Genomic DNA, 14581 nt, shown 5'->3' with positions numbered 1-14581 from the left:
ATGTATTCCTTTCATTCATAATCAGAAAAATCAATATCGATGTTTCCTGTTTGGGGGAAAAAAGAAATATCCTCAGAGCGGCACTGAGTGATTCTTTCATGATTGCTTTGGGAATGCCTGAGGTGAGTGCGTCAGAAATCAACCTTTCTATGTTTTATATCAACTGACTATTTAAAGAAAAATCAGGGACTGCAAGATTGTGGCAAGACAGATGTGGTCAGAGCATGTAGTTGATTGTAAATGGACACACCCACTCGAAGAGCAAAATATTGCACACAATTATCCTGTCCTTTGATTGAAAATGTTTAGAAGAAAAGTTTTAGAAGAGGCGCTAGTGTAACAGATACGGAAATCTTCCCGTGTAAAGATGCTCATTGCTGTGCTCTGTTCAAAGCAAAGTTAATATTTTTGTCAAATAAAAATAAATGAAATCTCCAATAGTCACCCTTTGAAGAATAATTTGGTGACTGTGGGCACAGAGGATGTTATTAGCTACTGAGATAATCATTCTGAAAACCACGGAAAAACAGTGAGATTTTATGATTTAATAGTAAAAGAAAAGAGCACTGTACAAAAATATATCTCAGAATTACAACTATCAAAAATATGTCTGATTTGGGCACACATTAGGAAGGCTTACACACAGTGAATGTAATGGGAATCAATCGTTAGCCCTCACTTAAAAAAAATTAAGATCATAAAATAGTTGTGAAAATTAAAATACAAAAAGTGTAATACTCCCTGAACTTCTGTACCTCTTTCTGCCAATTCTGTTCTGTTCATTTTTTAAAATTAAACTTTCAAACACACATCTTCTCTAATAATAAAAGCTTAATATGCTAATTAGATTGGATGTCCTTCCGGACAGCCTTCCAGACAGCCTTCCAGACGACAGCCGGGGCTGCGAGGGAAGCCCGGGTCCTGGGGGCCAGAGGGAAGCAGGTGCCAGCAGCTGGGGGAAGGAAGGCCTACTCTTGCACGAAGTTCATGCATTGGGCCTCTAGTTTCTATATAATAACAAAAACTGAGGATATTTTTATCCATAGTTTAACTTTTTTTTTCTTAATTTGTCTATCTCTGTAGATCTACTTGCTTATTTTATCCCATGGGAGGGAATAAGACGTTTGCATCTCTTCACTTCGTGTATTGGCAATTTGTATTTTTTAAATGAAATATCTGTTATTCCCCTTCATTCATGCTTTTATTTGATCTATAAATTTATTTTATTGTGTAAGAGGGTTTATGCATTAAATATACTAATCTTTTATATTTGGCAAGTATTTTCCCCATGTCTAGGGTTCACTTTTATATTTCTCTTTTTTAAATATATTTTCATTGATTTTTACAGAAAGAAAGGGAGAGGGATAGAGAGTTAGAAACATCGATGAGAGAGAAAAACATTGATCAGCCGCCTCCTGCACACCCCCTACTGGGGATGTGCCCGCAACCAAGGTACATGCACCCGACCGGAATCGAACCTGGGACCTTTCAGTTCGCAGGCTGATGCTCTATCCATTGAGCCAAACTGGTTAGGGCTCACTTTTATATTTCTTTGCAATTTCTATTATTGTGCACGTTTTAATTTTTATGTAGTTAAATATATATTTTCCTTTATGGGTTCAGAGTTTCTGTCCAATTTAGAAAGTCCCTTCTCATCCAAAATAGAAATATTGTTTTCTGTGTTGTTCAATATTTTATATCATTCTTTGATTTTAATTCTTTATTTATGAGAATTTTTAATTTACAGAGAGAAGTAGTGGATTTACTTTTTTTCTTGCATTTGTCAGTGATTGAAAGAGACATTATTTTCTCAGTGATATTATTATTATTTTTTTAATATATTTTTTATTGATTAAGATATTACATATGTGTCCTTGTCCCCACGTTACCCTCTACCCCCCCCATGCCCTCACCCCCCTGTTGTCCGTGTCCATTGGTTAGGCCTATATGCTTGCATGTGAGTCCTTTGGTTGATCTTTCCCCCTTACCCCCACCCTCCCCTACCTTCCCTCCAAGGCCCGACAGTCCAATCAATGCCTCTCCGTCTCTGGATCAGTCCTTGTTCATCAGTTTATGTTGTTCATTATATTCCACAAATGAGTGAGATCATGTGGTATTTATCCGCTCTCCAGTTCCATCCATGCTGTGGCAAATGGTAAGAGTTCCTTTTTCTTCTTCCTCTTCTTAAAGGATACCTTTCAGCATTTCATATAATGCTGGTTTGGTGGTGATGAACTCCTTTAGCTTTTTCTTATCCATGAAGCTCTTTATCTGACCTTCTATTCTGAATGATAGCTTTGCTGGATAAAGTAATCTTGGTTGCAGGTTCTTGCTATTCATCACTTTGAATATTTCTTGCCACTCTCTTCTGGCCTGCATGGTTTCTGTTGAGAAATCAGCTGACAGTCGTTTGGGTACTCCCTTGTAGGTAACTGACTGTCTTTCTCTTGCTGCTTTTAAGATTCTCTCTTTGTCTTTAGCTCTTGGCATTTTAATTATGATGTGTCTTGGTGTGGTCCTCTTTGGATTCCTTTTGTTTGGGGTTCTCTGCGCTTCCTGGACTTGTAAGTCCATTTCTTTCACCAGGTAGGGGAAGTTTTCTGTCATTATTTCTTCAAAAAGGTTTTCAATATCTTGCCCTCTCTCTTCTTCTGGTACCCCTATAATTCTGATGTTGGTACGCTTGAAGTTGTCCCAGAGGCTCCTTACACTATCTTCATATTTTTGGAATCTCTTTTCTTTTTTCTTTTTCGGTTGGGTATTTTTTGTTTCTTTGTATTTCAAATCTTTGACTTGATTCTTGGGATCCTCTTGTCTGCTCTTGGATCTCTGTAAATTATTCTTTATTTCAGTCAGTGTATGCTTAATTTCTAGTTGGTCCTTTTTCATGTCCTCCAGGGTCTCACTATACTTATTGAGGGACTCACTAAATTTATCGGCGGTTTCCATAAAATTCTTGAAAAACCTTATAAACGTGGCTTTGAACTCTATATCCAGTCGTTTGCTTTCCTCCATTTCTGCCATTTGTGACCTGTTTCTTTGTCTCCGCATTTTGGCTGCTTCCCTGTGTTGATAGAGTGGCTTTGTGTGCTAGGTGTCCTGTAGGGCCCAGTGTCTCAGCCTCCCCAGTTACCTGAGGTGGACACTCTTGGTGCACCCCCTTGTGGGCTTTGTGCACAGTCTTGTTGTAGTTATGCCTTGGTTGTTGTAGGATCACTGGGAGGAATTGACCTCCAGGCCAATTGGCAGTGAGAATCAGCTGTGTCTGCAGTGGGAGAACTTCTGTGCTGGAGACACCCTTCTGGGGCAAGACTTGCTTCAGTGGGGCTTTGGTGCTCACTGAGTCTGCCCCCTGAGTGTGTCCCTTATGGATCTGATGAGTTGTAATCTGGATGGTCCCCCTCTGACCACTGGGTACAGTGGCTCTTGGATCTAAGGAGGTGCTAATTTAGCCTCTGCCTGAGGTTACACAGCAGGAGCTACGAAGAGAACTGCAGATTCCCCTTCCTTTTTTGGAGTTTGGAGGTGCCCTGATGAGGCTCAGCTGTGAAGCAATGCAAGCTGCTGTGGGGCCTTGGGCCTTCTCTTGGAAGTTCTGGGTCTGTCTGGCCCGGCTGCAGTTAGGTAATTATCAGGTTGCAAAGGGCCGGGGCATTCATATGCAAAAGCCTCTGCCGCAGCCTGGGTGGGGCGGGGTCTCAAGGAATCAAAGGGCGGAGCAAGCAGCTATGGCTGGTCCTCAGTCCTGCCCTAAGGAGTCGCGTGTCTCAGTGTCCGGGTAATTGCTGCAAGCACCTCTGAGGGAAAGCCGCCCTCAAGTTCGCCCGCTGCCAGACAGTCCAGTTTCTCCCCGTATGAGTCCTGGGTCCCCAGAGACTTCCCGGAACCGGAGTTCAGAGCCGTCGGGAGCTTGTGACTCCCTCCGGATTCAAAAAGACAGCCGCGTCCTCAGGTGCCAGACCCTTTCCGCGCGCGCGAGCCCCCTACCTCTGCACTTCACCTCCGCAGCTCCTCTGGCTCTCAGTGTGCTTTTCTTTCCTTCTAGTTGTAGAATTTCCACTCAGCCAGCCCTCCTGTAGTTCTGGATGATGTCCGTTTTGTGTTCCTAGAAGATTTTTCAATTGTTGTGGGAGGCAGCAATTTCCCGGTGTTTATCTATGCCACCATCTTAGTTTTTTCCTCAGTGATATTATTATCACATACAAACTTTCACGTGTCCGTGGGATTGCAAGTGAATTCTGTTCTGATTATGTTTGCCTGGTGCTGGCTCAGGATAACACTCTAGTCACTGCAGTTGGAGAGCACGTTCAGATCGCTGAGGGGAATGGCCGCTCCGCCCTGGGAGGGAGCAGTGGTCACAGTGCCGGCTGCAGGGCCAGGACGCCTGGGTTCGTGACCCTGCGCTGCTGTTTCCAGCTCTGTGGGTGGGTGGGTGCTTTGTCTCTGTGCTGAGATCAGAGGCTGTGGCTCCTGAGATTTCTGTTTTGTTTTTATGATATTCCGTATGGCCATACACAGTCCATTTTTTGTAAATTTACGTAGCTTGAACATAATGAGTACTTTGTGTGGTGGGCACAAAGCTCTAAATATATTAAAGCAATCAGCTGTGCTATCAAATCTGCTGTGTTCTCACTCTGCTTTTTCTTTTTAATTTGTAACTTTTTTAAAAAAAAATATATTTTATTGATTTTTTACAGAGAGGAAGGGAGAGGGATAGAGAGTTAGAAACATCGATGAGAGAGAAACATCGATCAGCTGCCTCCTGCACACTCCCCACTGGGGATGTGCCCGCAACCAAGGTACATGCCCTTGACCGGAATCGAACCTGGGACCCTTGAGTCCACAGGCCGATGCTCAATCCACTGAGCCAAACCGGTCAGGGCAATTTGTAACTTTTAATATGCAGATAGGCTGCCTCTGTCAAACTAGGGTAACTAAAGCATCCTCTTTTTTGGGGGAAAGAACATATTTTGTCTTATTGCTGCCAACTTTTTCTGTTTTCTTTTTGTGGTGTTTCATTTTAATATTTTTTCCTCTTGGTTTAACTGAATAGTTTGAAAATTTTCCCTGCTATCCTCCTTTATTTCCTTTAGTGATGATTTCGAAGTAAAAAAAATTCTTATATCTACATTTCAAGTTGCTGTTCTTAAATGTTGCATTCTTCTGGTGAACCTTTCATTGTTAAGGTTTCATCTTTGTGTTAATATTGCTTATCTTGAAGTTACTTTATCTAATGCTAATACATAGCTACATTACCTTTCTTGAGTTAATGTCTGCACAGAATATATTTTTCCATCTTTTTACTTCCAACTTACCTGTATTTTTATGTTTAATGTGTGTCTCTTATAAACAGCATTAGTTTTACCTTTAATATTATCCAGTCTGGCTGGTCCCTGCCATTTACTTGGAGTTGTTATCATTTACAGTTAATACAATTATTGATACGGTTGGTCGAGTGTAAGGCCGAACACAATAAAGGAAAACCTCGTTCAGAAGGGAGTTCTCACTCAGGTGCTGCCCGGAAGCTCGCGTTGACAGTTTGGGCAGGAAGAAGCTGACGTCATCACCCCGGCCCGGGAAGGAAGGTTCTCTCCTTGCCCAGCAAGAGCCCAGCCAGTGAGGAACCACCACACTCGGCCAGGGAGAAGCCACGGCCACGCGGAACTCACTCTCCTCCGATGGAGGTTTGTTCATAACGGCTCCTCCCAGCTTCTTCCTTTTTCTCTAAAATGCAACACTTTCCTCCTTGTTCTCCACACTTGCATGTAGTTTGCAACAGTTTGCATGTCCTGAATTGCCGTTCCTCTGCTATTGGCGAATAAAGTCATTCTTGCTGGAAACATAACTGGCTGTTTTACTTGTAAGGTTGACAAGTCTGCCACCTTGTTTGTTTTCTGTTCGTCCCACCTGTCACTGATGGAACCTGTGAATCCTTTTTTTTAAAAAAAAATATGTTTTAATTGATTTAGAGAGAGGAAGGGAGGGGGAGAGATAGAAACATCCATGAGAAAGAATCATCAATTGGCTGCCTCCTGCACGCCCTCTAATGGGGACCAAGCCTGGAACCCGGGCCTGTGTCCTGATGGGGAATCGAATCATGACCTCCTGGTCCTTAGGTCAAACCACTGAGCCACACCGGCCGGGTCTGTGATTCCTTTCGGTGGACTGAGGCATAGACCCCTTTCCCACGCAGGAGTAGGAATTCTTTTTTTTTTTTAATCCTCACCTGAGGATATCTTTCCATTGATTTTTAGGGAGAGAGGAAGAGAGAGGGAAAGACAGAGAGAAACATCAATGTGAGAGAAACACATCAATTGGTTGCCTCCTGCAGGCACCCTGACCAGGGCCCCAGGCCTGGGAGGAGTCTGCAGCTGAGGTACGTGCCCTTGACTGGATCAAACCGGGACCCATTGATCCACAGGCCGACGCCCTATGCACTGAGCCAAACCAGCCAGGGCACACTAATGGGAATTTAATTATTGTGGTTTGTTTCTTAGAGTTGAAAGTTCATCTGTCTTCTTGAAAGGCTGCAGACCTTTTACTTACTTAAACCAAGTTATGTTCCTGCGTCCGACTTGCAGCTGCTAACCTGCCTTGAACAGAAGAAAAGGTGGTCACCGTGGAAACATGATTGTGGGTAAAAGCAGAGAGAGGCTCAGCCGGAGGGTCTGAGAGGCTCCTGTCTTAGGCTCGAGTTCTGCACGTCCAGAGGCTGTTTGGGTGCTGGCTGGTTCTGAGGGAGGGGTGTGTTCATGGCTGATTCTGGGTGAGGGAGGTGTTATAGTTGTTACCGAGTCTGCCCCTTGGGGACAAGGGGAGAAAGTCCTCCGGCTGCTGAAGTAGTTGGAGGTGAACAGCAGAGCATCCAGAGAGCAGGCATTGGCTGTGCTCTGGGGCGCAGCGGGGGGCGGGGTGCTGCCTGGGCCAGGCCTCAGGCCTCAGGACTCTGACCTCCCGTGCAAGGTTTTTATCAGCAACTTGGATGAAGACATAGAAAGCAGGCTTATCAAATTTGCGAATGACACAGAACCAGGATGGAAGGCTAATCTGTAGGATAATAGAATCAAGGTTCATAAAAATCTTGGCAGGAATGATGGGCCGAACCTCCAAGGGAGCCTAACAGGATTACCTGTGAGGCCCTGCTGGGCCGGCGGGAGGGCCGGCAGCTGGGGGGCTGGGGAGGCCCAGCCTGAAGCAGGTTGTGCCCAGCAAGGCCTGGGGTTCCCAGGTGGTGATTTTAAATGGAACGTGTGTGTGACTAACTGCAGTAGGAGCTGCAGATCTCCGGATGTGAGCTGCTCAGCGCCTCCTTCCCGGAGCCCCACTTCCGGAGCCCCCCCTCCCCCACCACCCCCACCCCCACACACCTTGACGGATCTCGCACGGGCTTTTGGGCCCAGCGGGCTCTGGCTTTTCCTGGGGAGCTCCTCTGAGTCTGCAGCGTGGAGTCAGTCATGCTCGGCTGAGCACCCAGACAGCCTCTCCCACCGGACGTTGCTCCCCAAATGTGGCCACTGATTGTCCATCTTCCGCTTCGGACTCGGGGCTCCTGCAAGTAGGGACTGTCTGCCTGTCAGACCTTTGCCCAGAGCAGTGACGCCGGGACTGGCACACAGCAGATGCCCGCGGTGCCTGGCTGGGGCTCTCCATCCTCAGAGTATGGGCTAGGGCTCTGGGCCCCACATCTTGGATCTTTACCTGCCTCGCCACCAGGTCGTGAAGGTGTGCAGACCTATCCTGTGGGGAGCAGGTGATGGGACTGTGGCTGCAGCACCAGGCAGTGCCCAGGTGTGGACCATCCCGAGAGTCTGAAGCAGCAGAGAGGTGATGGGGGGGAAGGGGAGGTTGACTCCGCCCCTTGAACAGAGAGATTTACAATCATAGGCGCCATCTAACCACGTGCAGACTGCTTGCTTGGCGGGGCCTCCCATTAACCTCCAGCTGAGAGTGGAGAGGATTTTCCAACTGGAACGGGAGGAGTAGAAAACGAATGACAGCCCGGGCGGTGGCTCAGTGGTTATCGTGTCGCCCCGCAACTCAGGGTCATGGGTTTGATTCCTGGTCACGGGCACGTACCTGGGTTGCAGGCTCGAGGATCAGGGCGCATTTGGGAGGCAACCAATCTCTCGCTCTCGCTCTCACTCGGCCTCCCTCTCTCCCAGTCTTTCTAAAACTCAATAGAAAAAATAGCCTTGGGTGATGGTTACAAACAAAAAACATGATAATAAGCACAACAGCAACACTGCTTCCTGGCCTCCCAGCACCGGCACTTGTGCGACAGCCCCCACCTCCTGCCTCCACCGAGCAGACGAGGACCCTGAGACCCTGTCATCAGGCCCAGCCGTCAGGAGCTGGCCACTGGTCTGGGCCCAGCTGAGGCCTGGGTGCTGTGAGTGCCCTGGGCTCTGCAGCTCCTTCGGGATCAGTGCTGTGGACCCCGCCCCCGCCCCCGCCCCCTCTGTGTGGGGGTTGGCTCCTCACCTTTTTTTTACTGAGAACGATATTTTATTTAATCATTTTTCTTTCCAACTGGAACTCTGGGAACTCAGAATGAACGTCCTTGCCCATGAGCTTCTTATAGACACGGGAGGAAGTTCCAGCCTTGTGCCCGGCGCTGCTGTGCTGCGCTTTGTCCCGATGCACCTTGTGAGCCGGCTGCGTCCAGCTTCTCGCGGGTCCTCTGCCCACGATCGCACTCGGAAGACGAGGCCTCCAGGACGGCGGTCGGCGTGCAGCTCCAGGCGCTTCTGCTTGTTCTTTGTCCGGCTTTTTGGGGTCGGCTTAGGCAGACCCTCCTCTGCCCGAGGAAGACCACGTGCTGCCCATGAACTTCTTCTCCAGCTCGAGGACCAGCGGACGTGGATTTTCTGTACAGACTTGAGGAACCAGAACGAAGATAACAGCCTTCCGACCACCACCAACTTCAGTTTCCTTGGCCGCTGTGACGTCCAGTCCCGCAGCTGGGCCTTGAGGTCCACGTTCATCTCCAGGCCCAGCAGAGTCTGGGAGATGCTGGACTCGAACTCTGGCTTCTCGCCATTGGGCTCCACGATCTTGGCGCTGGAACGGAGCGTGGCTCCTCCTGCGTGGGCGCCGCTGAGAAGAGCTTGTTTGTTAACCTTCACCCATCGCAGCTTTCCCCCCTCGGTGCACGGCCCTCGGGTGGTGGAGATCCCGTGGGCAGCACGCGGCCAAGCACGTGTGCGTCGGTGCCACGCAGGCCTTGTTCTCCCACGGGCTCACGGACCACAAGTCGGACAGCCCTGGGTTCGAGTCCCTGCCGCCACCTCCTGGCTGTGGGACCACGGCCCAATCACTTGCCGTCTCAGAGCTCAGCTGTGAAGCGTAGGCTGGTCTCCAGTTCTGTAAAGCACTCGCTCGGCCCCTGACGAAAGCTGTTCCCGCCTGGTTTCGGGGTCTCAGCTCCGGCTGAGCTTGTCTGGCTAAGCATCTCCACAGACCAAGTAGACGGAGAGTTTCCAAGTGAGTGCAGCTCATTCGTGGACCTTTTCCTAATGGTCAGGTGTCGGAGCAGAGGGAAGGGCGAGCATCAGATCGTCAGCCTCCTGGCCGCGTGCTGTGTCCTTTCCCATCTGCCGGCACTCGGCCTTCCAGGTGTCGGGGGGGTGACCCCTCAAGGTTTAATGCATTTCCATAACTCTCTTCTGCAGCCACAAGTGCGATGACGATCCTTTGTCAGAGGGGACCTCGGGGAGCGCGTGTTCTCTCTGGAATTAGCAGGAGCCACTCATTCTCCAGAAGCTCCTTTGAGCACCTGCTCGGCGTCAGGCAGAGCTGGACCCACTCACTTTCGAATCCCCGGGCGTAGGGTCTTTGCATGTAACACTCACAGCTGTTCTCATGCCCAGAATCCGTCCAGCTGGCAGGTGGCGAGGGAAGATGCCAACCCTGTCATTCTTTCCGTCTTTCCCTGGTTGGTCGGGGCTGAGAGCCACCAGCCAGGGCAGCGTCATCCTTCCTCTTCTCTGTGGGCTGGTCCTCCCCTGGGGTGGGAGAGGGCTGGTCCCCTGGGGTGGGAGGAGGGCTGGTCCCCTGGGGTGGGAGGAGGGCTGGTCTCCTGGGGGTAGGAGGAGGGCTGTCCTCCCCTGGGGGTGGGGTGAGGGCTGGTCCTCCCCTGGGGTGGGAGAGGGCTGGTCCCCTGGGGTGGGAGGAGGGCTGGTCCCCTGGGGTGGGAGGAGGGCTGGTCTCCTGGGGGTAGGAGGAGGGCTGTCCTCCCCTGGGGGTGGGGTGAGGGCTGGTCCTCCCCTGGGGTGGGAGAGGGCTGGTCCCCTGGGGTGGGAGGAGGGCTGGTCCCCTGGGGTGGGAGGAGGGCTGGTCTCCTGGGGGTAGGAGGAGGGCTGTCCTCCCCTGGGGGTGGGGTGAGGGCTGGTCCTCCCCTGGGGTGGGGTGAGGGCTGGTCCTCCCCTGGGGGTAGGAGGAGGGCTGGTCCCCTGGGGGTAGGAGGAGGGCTGGTCCCCTGGGGGTGGGAGGAGGGCTGGTCCCCTGGGGTGGGAGGAGGGCTGGTCCCCTGGGGTGGGAGGAGGGCTGGTCCCCTGGGGTGGGGTGAGGGCTGGTCTCCTGGGGTGGGAGGAGGGCTGGTCCCCTGGGGTGGGAGGAGGGCTGGTCCCCTGGGGTGGGAGGTGGGCTGGTCCCCTGGGGTGGGAGGAGGGCTGGTCCCCTGGGGTGTGAAGGGTGGACTGGTCTCCTGGGGTGGGAGGAGGGTTGGTCCCCTGGGGTGGGAGGGGTGGACTGGTCCTCCCCTGGGGGTGGGAGAGGGCTGGTCCCCTGGGGTGGGAGGTGGGCTGGTCCCCTGGGGTGGGAGGAGGGCTGGTCCCCTGGGGTGGGAGGAGGGCTGGTCTCCTGGGGTGGGAGAGGGCTGGTCCCCTGGGGTGGGAGGGGTGGGCTGGTCCTCCCCTGGGGTGGGGTGAGGGCTGGTGCTCTCTGAGGGGGTGGAGGCTGGGCTGGTCCCCTGGGGTGTGAAGGGTGGACTGGTCTCCTGGGGTGGGAGGAGGGTTGGTCCCCTGGGGTGGGAGGGGTGGACTGGTCCTCCCCTGGGGGTGGGAGAGGGCTGGTCCCCTGGGGTGTGAAGGGTGGGCTGGTCCTCCACTGAGGGTGGGGTGAGGGCTGGTGCTCTCTGAGGGGGTGGAGGCTGGGCTGGTCCTCCCAGGAGTGGGGGGAGACACGGCCTCCCCAGGAGTAAGACAGCAGCCGAGTGCTCGGCCCTCACGCATCTTTCTTTGCTGTTTCAGTTTTACGGAGTTTCTGGACCCGTTCCAGAGGGTCATCCAGCCGGAGGAGATCTGGCTGTACAAGAACCCCCTGGTGCAGTCGGACAACATCCCCACCCGCCTCATGTTTGTAAGTACCAGGTCTCCCGCCGGCTCGGCCTGTCTCCCAAGTGAGTTTCTCCTTCAGCTTCTCTAACCCCCTGGAGACGGTGAGCAGTCCATCAGGTTCAAGTTCAAAACCAAATCGTGGCGGGCGCTGCGGGCTCGCGTGAGGAGTGATGGCGGGCGCTGGGAGGAGGGGCCTGCGGCCGGAGCTGCGCTGAGCTGTCCCCTGGGAAATATTCACAGTGAAATCGGCCGGACACTGCAGCTCCACCTGCTTCGAAGAGAAGCTGAGGTCTTCGCCACTGGTTTCAGCTGGTCAGCTGTCCGCCACCGGCGAGGCGGCCAGTGTGACTCCACCCCTGGGCAGTGCCTGGGTCTCGGCTTCTGGAATAAGTGGGCCAGCGCCCACATCGCGGGGGATTCGCTGGGATGTGTGTACGTCGCCTGCCCCACGGCAGCCGCACCCTCTGAGACCCCCTCCCGCAGGCCCTTGGTAACTGCGGGAAGATGGTCTCAGCGCATCCCACCCACACCCCGTGGAAGGAGGGTCTTTATTTCCACGGTTGCAGATGCAGAACTGCATTCCAGCGAGTGAGCGGCAGGGCCAGGAGCCCCATCTGAGCGGCCAGCCCCGAGCCCCCTCAGCGAGGCTGCCCTCGGGCTGGGACTGGGTCAGGGCTCCTGGCTGGTGCCCAGGCCGTGCTGTAGGGAGATGAGCCCCCAGTCATGCAGCGATGACGGGACTGGGTGGCAGCCTCAGGAGGAAGGTACTCCTCTTTGCCAGCCCTGGTGCCTCTGGGGACGGAGTCCCTGGTTCCAAAGCTTTCCTAGAGCACGCGAGAAACGTTGCATTTTGAAACAAATCCCCTGATTTTATGGAGGAACTCCTGTTCATTAGCGATGACTAGTGAGCATTCAAGTCTTATTTTCATCGCTTTTTAATCATTGCTTTTCTGCTGGAAAATAAGCTGGATTTTCATCCATCTCAGAGGAAGTAAAAATTAGGGTGGCTGTGAGGAGATCACTACCTAACGCTTGAGCATTAAAATGAGACTTCTCCATTTTGGCTCTAAGTCAAATCTACGAATCCTAGAAATGAAGGAGCTGGGTGTCTGAGTAGTTTACTGTGTGCCTTTCATGGGGGAGCTTCTCTTTATCATGTACCCCCCCCCCCAGTCTTCAAGTTTCATGTGCTGTGAAACATAGAGATGCGTGTTCGTGTGGGGTAATGTGAGAGACGTGTGGCTGTGTCCTGGGCTTACGTGAGCAATGGATTGTTTCAAAGTCTAGATACAAATGCTACAGATTTCTGGGTGCAGAGCAGGAGAACTGAGGCAGGGGGCAGTGCTGAGACGCCCTGTGGCCATTGAGCCAGGAGCCTGAGCGATGGGTCTCCCGGGTGTGCCCCCACCTCCCGGGTGTGCCCTCGCCTCCCAATCGTTGGGCAAACTCCTGCTCAGATTCTGAGCCTCTTGGGGAGAGTCTTCCCAGCTGGCATTCTTTTCTGGGTCTTGTTTCTGTCTAACTGGGTACGTCATCCAGATTGTCCTGCAAGGCTTTCTTCAGTTGTGGGCTGTTCTCATGTTTAAGGTGTGACTGTGGGTCATGGCAGAGCTGTTTGCTGTCTCTGGTGGGGAGTGGAGGCCTGTTCTGCGGTGCTAATGTGAGAGGAACAAGGAGCCAAGGACATCTTGACCTTGGCTCTAACTTTGGACTTAGTGAGCGTGCCCTCAGTCACCGCTGTTTGCTTGTTTATTTACTTATTCTGTGTGGGATGGTTGGTCTTGAGCCTGCAGAGCAAGCTGGCTCCACACCCCCAAGTCCACATTTCTTTGCCTCTAATTCTTATGTCCGAAGACAGGGAACCACAGACAGGCCTTTGCAGGAGGGTAGTCACCGCTGTTTAAACGCCGAGTGGTCTGAGTGGCTGTCACCAGCATCAGAGTCGTGGAGATGAGTCCAGCCTGACCTGGGCGCGCGTGCTGGAGGGACCGGCAGAGACAGGCTTGAGAGCTCTGGGCCTGGTGGGACCGTCCCAGACGTCCAGATGCCCCAGGAGTGAGTGTCCTCCTGTCCCTCTCGAGTGGCCCCAGGGCAGGCTCTGCTGCTCAGCTTCCCTCTGAGTCTCTTCCAGCAGCTGCCGCAGACCTGGGCCCTTCTCCTGAATGCCCTCCAGGGGGCAAGACCTTATTTGAGGTGTAAACAGCCAAGTCATTCAAGGCCACAGCTGGTAAGAGGGCTCTTGCTCCCACTCGTGGTCAGAAAGGAACAGTGAGCATAGAGGGGTTCTCAGGTCTCATGGACGGTCTCCGCAGACAGTTCCCAATCCTCCCCCCCCCCCCCCCACCATGTTCTGAGCTCTGGTTGGAGGAGGTGGCAGAGCCTGTTCGTATGGATGAATTCTGTCCTGACAAACGTACCTTCTGGCCATGCTTTGTCCTGTTAGGAAGCCCCTCTTCCTCATTGTAGACCAGGGGGGGAGGCAGACCACCTGCCCTCAGAGCCTGGCCGCTCCCACCAGCTGTGTCCTCAGCCTCATCATGGAGTTCCAAGGGGCCAAGGGGCCCGACCGTGGTGGGGAGAAGGGACTCCACGCCTGGGCAGAGCTCCTCCTCACAGCGGGTTCTGCAGGGAGTTGTTTGCACCCGAATCCCACCTCCTGCTCATTAAAGTGCTCCCTGATGTCTGTGCTGTGGGTCCGGGCAGGACAGGGAAGGAAGAGAAAACGTTCCTGCTCACAGGCTGGTCTCTGCCGTGCGGAGACGAGTGTTCAGCAGAACAAGAGGGGAATGAATGATGGACGCTGAGCAAGCCCCACAGGCTCTCGTGTGGCCGGAGAGCTGGGGGGAGAGGGGACTCCCCCACCTGCTGCAGGGAGGACGTGAGGGGCTTCCTGGCAAAGACGAGTTGTCATAATTACAGACTCGTCCTTTCTGTTTGAAAAGCCGCCACTTTAAACATGGCTCCGGCAATTACACATCAATTACAACCTGCAATCAGCCCTCAGTTCAAGCTTCTGGAGTCTGCAGTGTAGATGCAAAGCCTCCTCCTTGGGTGGGGTCAGGAGTTCAGTCAGATCATCCACCAGGGAGCCCGATGCAGCCACTGGCCCTGATGGTCGATCAGCCACTGGCCCTTATGATCCACCAGCCATTGGCCCTAATGATCCACCAGCCAATCAGCCACTGGCCCTGATGGTTGATCAGCCACTGGCCCTGATGATCCACCAGCCATTGGCCCTAATGATC

At 52.6% G+C, this 14581-nt stretch overlaps 1 protein-coding gene, 1 non-coding gene and 1 pseudogene across 4 annotated transcripts in view; 1 reads left to right on the top strand and 2 right to left on the bottom strand.

The window, feature by feature from the left end:
• Positions 1 to 14581, top strand: part of PLPP4 (phospholipid phosphatase 4) — a 42995-nt gene that overhangs the window by 8415 nt on the left and 19999 nt on the right. For all 3 annotated transcript variants that reach the window (XM_036307704.1, XM_036307703.1, XM_036307706.1), the window contains exon 2: positions 11250 to 11358. In XM_036307704.1, the coding sequence (XP_036163597.1) occupies positions 11250 to 11358 (109 nt within the window). The remainder of the gene's footprint in view (positions 1 to 11249; positions 11359 to 14581) is intronic.
• On the bottom strand, positions 8506 to 9840 carry LOC118655614 (annotated as a pseudogene).
• On the bottom strand, positions 13099 to 13223 carry LOC118655640. Its single transcript, XR_004967320.1, has one exon. It is a non-coding gene; the product is annotated as a small nucleolar RNA SNORA38 (small nucleolar RNA).

Source organism: Myotis myotis, unplaced genomic scaffold (genome assembly GCF_014108235.1).
Source record: "Myotis myotis isolate mMyoMyo1 unplaced genomic scaffold, mMyoMyo1.p scaffold_m19_p_49, whole genome shotgun sequence".
NCBI classification, from domain to species: domain Eukaryota; kingdom Metazoa; phylum Chordata; class Mammalia; order Chiroptera; family Vespertilionidae; genus Myotis; species Myotis myotis.
The sequence above is the reverse complement of the archived record's forward strand: the minus strand, read 5'-3'. Positions and strand labels throughout refer to the sequence as shown.